Consider the following 5,301-nt stretch of genomic DNA (forward strand, 5'->3'; position numbering starts at 1 on the left):
ACATTCCCACACAATGACTCATAGTGACATGAATTTGACATACCTTTCACAGGCATCGATGGTTTTCAGGCAAACCCTGTTGTCTCTCTGCATGGCGTCATACGTTGTGTATTCAGCATGTCGAGGTGTGAACAGAGCACATGCCAAGGAGGAGAGAAGGGGAGGAAACATGCATGAATTCAGACGGGATGCTTCTCACTCACGTGACTCCCAATGCCCTAGTTCTGCTGCTACACTCATAGATTAATGAATAAGTGTCTTCCACCATCTTAAATATTGTCAGCGGAATAGTGTGCCTGCAATGTCATGGTGTCAGTGGTGGTTTAATGCTTTGTTAAGTAGATGTGACATGTCTAAGCTCTTTCAGTTGCAGGGAGCATGGATTATTCTGGGTACTGAATGGCATTTTTATGACATCTTTTTAACCTTAATCTAACTAGGCAAGTCAGTTAGGAACAAATTCTTATTTACAATGACGGCCTACCAGGGAACAGTGGGTTAACTGCCTTGTTCAGGGGCAGAATAACAGATTTTTACCTTGTCAGCTCGGAGATTTGATCCAGCAACCTTTTGGTTACTGGCCCAACGCTCTAACCAGTAGGCTACCTTCCGCCCCCATAGCTCTTTCATGACAGTTGTAGGGAGCATGGATTATTCAGCATACCGAATGGCATTTTTATGAGCATGTGTTGGTTAATAGGTGTTTTAAAATACCTCCATCTGTCTTCCTCTCTGTCCTCTCCCCTCTTCATCCTCTCTTCTATCTCTGTACATTCTATTATTCCTTCCACTCCTCTCTTCTAAATTTTACCTCAGCCCTGCCTTCTCCTTTCTCCCTCTTTCCCTCTTTCTTTAACCTCCATCTCTTTATTTACCTTCTCCTCCCACATCTGCTCCCTTTCTACTCTCTACTCCTCTACTCCTTCTCTCTATTCCCACTCTTTCTCACTAACCTCTCGTCCCTCTGTCTCCCTCTCTCTATAGGTGTGTGGTAAACTGACCTGGCCTGTGATAGGCTAGGAGTCAGCACTGACCCAGCCTGTGATAGGCTAGGAGTCAGATCAGGACCACCAGGGCCATGACTGGCTCCCCGGGCATCAGTGGGCAGTCCCTGTCGCCATGGCGGTGGCTGAGTCTCTGGGGGCCGGTCCTGCTGCTGGTTACCATGACAACCCTACTGCCAGGTTGTTGCCAGGCATGCCCTCCACGGTGCGAGTGCTCGGCCCAAATCCGGTCCGTCTTGTGCCAGCGGCGGCGGCTCACCGGTATCCCAGAGGGCATCCCCACGGAAACTCGCCTCCTGGACCTCAGCCGGAACCGTCTCCGCTGGGTGGAGATGGGTGACCTGGCGCCGTATCCGCACCTTGAAGAAGTGGACCTGAGTGAGAACCTCATTGCCACACTGGAGCCCAACGCGTTCGCCAACCTGCAGAGCCTCCGGGTGTTACGGCTGAGGGCGAACCAGTTGAAGCTTGTACCCATGGGGGCCTTCGCCAAGCTGGTCAACCTGACCACGCTGGACCTGAGTGAGAACAAGCTGGTGATTCTGTTGGACTACACCTTCCAGGACCTGAGGAGTCTAAGACACCTGGAGGTGGGAGACAATGACCTGGTCTACATCTCTCATGAGGTATTGAGCTGTTATCATTTGATCATTCATTTTTCAAGCACTATGTTGTTCCTGATCTGTCTATAACCTTTTATTTATTCTGCTATGTTTCCAAAATTGGAGCTCACAACTAATCAAATTGGATTTTATTGTGTTTGAAGGCCTTCTCTGGCCTGTTAGGGGTGGAGGATCTGACCATTGAACGCTGCAACCTGACTTCCATCTCTGGCCAGACGCTGTCCTACCTACGCAGCCTGGTCACTTTGCGACTACGCCAGCTCAGCATCCCCGCCCTGGAGGACCAGAACTTCCGTAAGCTGGCCAACCTGCGGGTACTGGAGATTGACAACTGGCCCTACCTGGAATACATCTCCCCCCTGAGCTTCCAGGGTCTGGACCTGTACTGGCTGTCCATCACCAACAGCAATATCACCTCCGTCCCCTCGTCCTCCTTCAGAAACCTGATCCACCTCACCCATCTCAACCTCTCCTACAACCCCATCACCACCCTGGAGCCTTGGGCTTTCAGGGACCTGCTGAGGCTCAAAGAGCTGATCATGGTGAACACGGGCCTGGCTACGGTGGAGCCCCACTCCCTGGGAGGCCTCAGACAGATCCGGGTCCTCAACTTCTCCTCCAATGACCTCCAGACCCTGGAGGAGGGATCGTTCCACTCTGTCAACAGCCTGGAGACGCTGCGGGTGGATGGGAACCCGCTGCTGTGTGACTGCCGTTTGTTGTGGATCCTGCAGAGACGCAAGACCCTCAACTTTGACGGCAGGGTGCCTGTGTGCGCTGGGCCGGTGGAGGTGCAGGGGAACAGCCTCAGCACCTTCACCGACTCAGCGCTCTTTGATCACTTCACCTGCCAGAAGCCCAAGATACGCAACCGCAAGCTTCAACAAGTAAGAGTTGTTATCCCACTTTGCAGTACATGTAAGCATAGTGTAACTACAGTGTAGGTACACATTGATATGTAGTATTACAGCTTCGATGCCTGTTTCAGTTTTATACCTAATGCTTAATTCATTAATTCATTTATCCATTGATTCCTCCAAGGTGACGGCTCGTGAGGGCCAGCCAGTGAGTTTCCTCTGCAGTGCTGTGGGAGAGCCCGCCCCCAACATCATGTGGATCTCCCCTCAGCGCCGACTAATCACAGCCAAGAGCAATGGCCGCATCACCGTCCTCCCAGGAGGGACGTTGGAGATCCGCTATGCCCAGGTCACCGACAGCGGCACCTACATGTGCATCGCCAGCAATGCCGGGGGAAATGACACTTACTTTGCGATGCTCACGGTCCGGGGCGCGCCGCTGGATGCCTCGTCGGCCTTCTTCGCCAACCGCTCGATGTACGGCGGCGACTTCTTCAACGACACAAACCTGAATAGCACTCGCGTCTTCCTCAAGTTCACCCTGGACCTGACCACCATACTGGTCTCCACAGCGATGGGCTGCATCACCTTCCTGGGCGTGGTGCTCTTCTGTTTCCTGTTGTTGTTTGCATGGAGCCGGGGGCGGGGTCAGCGTAAGAACAACTTCACCGTCGAGACCCCTTTCCGGAAGGCCGAGGGGCCGGCGGCGGTGGGTGGCGCCGGAGGGGCCCGGAAATTCAACATGAAGATGATATGATACAACGCAGCCAGGGGTCACTCGGGGGAGGCATAAGCACGTCCTGGAAACGTGTTTGACAAGACACACATAGCGCTGAATCGCAGAGTAAATAAAGAAATAAAAAATAAAATGCATACAGTATTCACACATGGCTGGTATTCACCAGGACCAGATTCGGTTTGAGTGGAAAAAAACATGATGACCTTTGACCTCACGGCCTCCTACTGGTTTTACTCAGCTCGTGGTACAACGTTCTGTTTATATTTTCAGACAAATATAACATTGTCATTAACCAGGTTTCCATCCAACCCGTTTATGCGAGTTAAGTACATTTCGGATAAAAAATGTCATGCCAGGCCTGATGGAAACAGAACATTTGTTGGTTTCAAAATGTCCAAATGTAGACAAAACTAAATACGCTAGATGAGGTGGGATCTTTTGTGTCTGAGTCACGCGATGACATGTTGTGTGGTCCTCCCAGTACTACTCGTCAGGAAAGAACGCAGTTTATTAGGCTACAGATGAAATAAATTATAAATGATGATGAACTTCACAGGGTGGTGAAAGTGCACGGTGATGAACTTCACAGGGTGGTGAAAGTGCACGGTGATGAACTTCACAGGGTGGTGAAAGTGCACGGTGATGAACTTCACAGGGTGGTGAAAGTGCACGGTGATGAGCTTGATGCTCCTTTCCATTAAATATTGAGGGTCTTATTCTGGTGACATGATGATCGATGCTTGGCTGCTGTTTGACAAATAAAAAATAATCTCACTCTTTCGTCCATAATAATCTCATCATGTAGGCTATACGCACATTGTATCTGCGAGCTGTTGGCTAGAGTGCAAGTACTAATACACGCTATATAACGCATATTTTTGGGGATGAGAAAACCATCATTAGAGTTAAAAATGCGATGGAAAACATGGGAATTTAACTGCAAAAGTCGTTTTAATGTGCGCTACTTCATCACACACAGCCTTTTATCCTCAACAAGTCCATTTGATGGAAACACATCTCTGGTGAGAAAATGTACATATTGTTTTTTTGCAGATTTTAGAATATTCGCTTGAAAATCTGTCGCTAATTGGATGGAAACCTAGCTAGTGAGCTTGATAAGGGTTCAACCAGATCACTAAAGTGGTATTCTGGAGAAAACTATATAACATTACCATTTAGCTTGATAAGAATGATAGAAGTTAAGAATTTAGTGTGATCTCTTATTGGGTGATTACTGTGCTGTGGAATGATCATAGTTATGCCTCTCTCACAGAAAGTGAAAAGGACTTCCTGGAAGCTATGCACTTGTAGTGGTCATTGCACACAGGGCATAGTTCTGACTAGAGGGAGTACAGCCATGACCAGAAGTTAGGGTTAGATAAAACGCTCTCCTAATCTGCTATAAAAAGTCATTTCTGGTTGTAGCTGTAGTCCCTTTCATCATAGCCCATGGAGAGACATGGCTATCAACTAATCACAGCATTTGTAGTCTTGCTTCCTTAAATTCTGCCTTTCTGAGAAATATTGCAATAGCATGTAAGTATTGCAATTTAGAGTACGTTGTATAGTAATAAGATTACAATATTGAATAAAACAAGCCGTCTTTGTAAGACATTTGGGATATGATTTCAATTGTCACATTTATAAGACACCATCAAGGCCCCTCCCGATAAACGCATGACACCTATTTCAATCATTTGACCTAATAACATTTATGGGGAAAAAAATATCAGAAGACACTTTGGCCGATCTGTTTTTGAATACCACATCATATACACATCAAAATAAAATATATTCTGAAAATTTAAATTGGGCCCACTTCACTTTCAGAAGTGACCGTTTGCGACGAGGTTGGCTGTGTGAGTTGGACCAAGCGCACTGGCCGACGGTTGCCATGACGGCCTGATTCCCCAAGGGTTTGCTTGGAAAGCCAAGCCCAGCGGGCATGGGGCCACACGGTAACCATGACAACCAACACCGCCCAGGGCAGGGGGAGATGTGGGGACTGTGGGACGAGTGGAGAGGGAGTATGTCCATGTCTCCTCTTTCCAACCTTCCACTAATAGTACTACCCTACC

The 5,301-nt window shown here is 48.4% G+C and overlaps 1 protein-coding gene across 1 annotated transcript; it reads left to right on the forward strand.

Annotated features, from left to right (window-relative positions):
- Window positions 1-1,078: 1,078 nt before the first annotated feature.
- On the forward strand, window positions 1,079-3,241 carry LOC120055348 (leucine-rich repeat and immunoglobulin-like domain-containing nogo receptor-interacting protein 3). The gene is made up of 3 exons (XM_039003219.1): window positions 1,079-1,630; window positions 1,771-2,514; window positions 2,669-3,241. The coding sequence occupies exons 1-3, from the start codon at window positions 1,079-1,081 to the stop codon at window positions 3,239-3,241; spliced, it is 1,869 nt and encodes a 622-aa protein (XP_038859147.1).
- Window positions 3,242-5,301: the final 2,060 nt, after the last annotated feature.

The sequence above is a fragment of the Salvelinus namaycush genome, chromosome 11 (assembly GCF_016432855.1).
Source record: "Salvelinus namaycush isolate Seneca chromosome 11, SaNama_1.0, whole genome shotgun sequence".
In the NCBI taxonomy this organism is placed as follows: domain Eukaryota; kingdom Metazoa; phylum Chordata; class Actinopteri; order Salmoniformes; family Salmonidae; genus Salvelinus; species Salvelinus namaycush.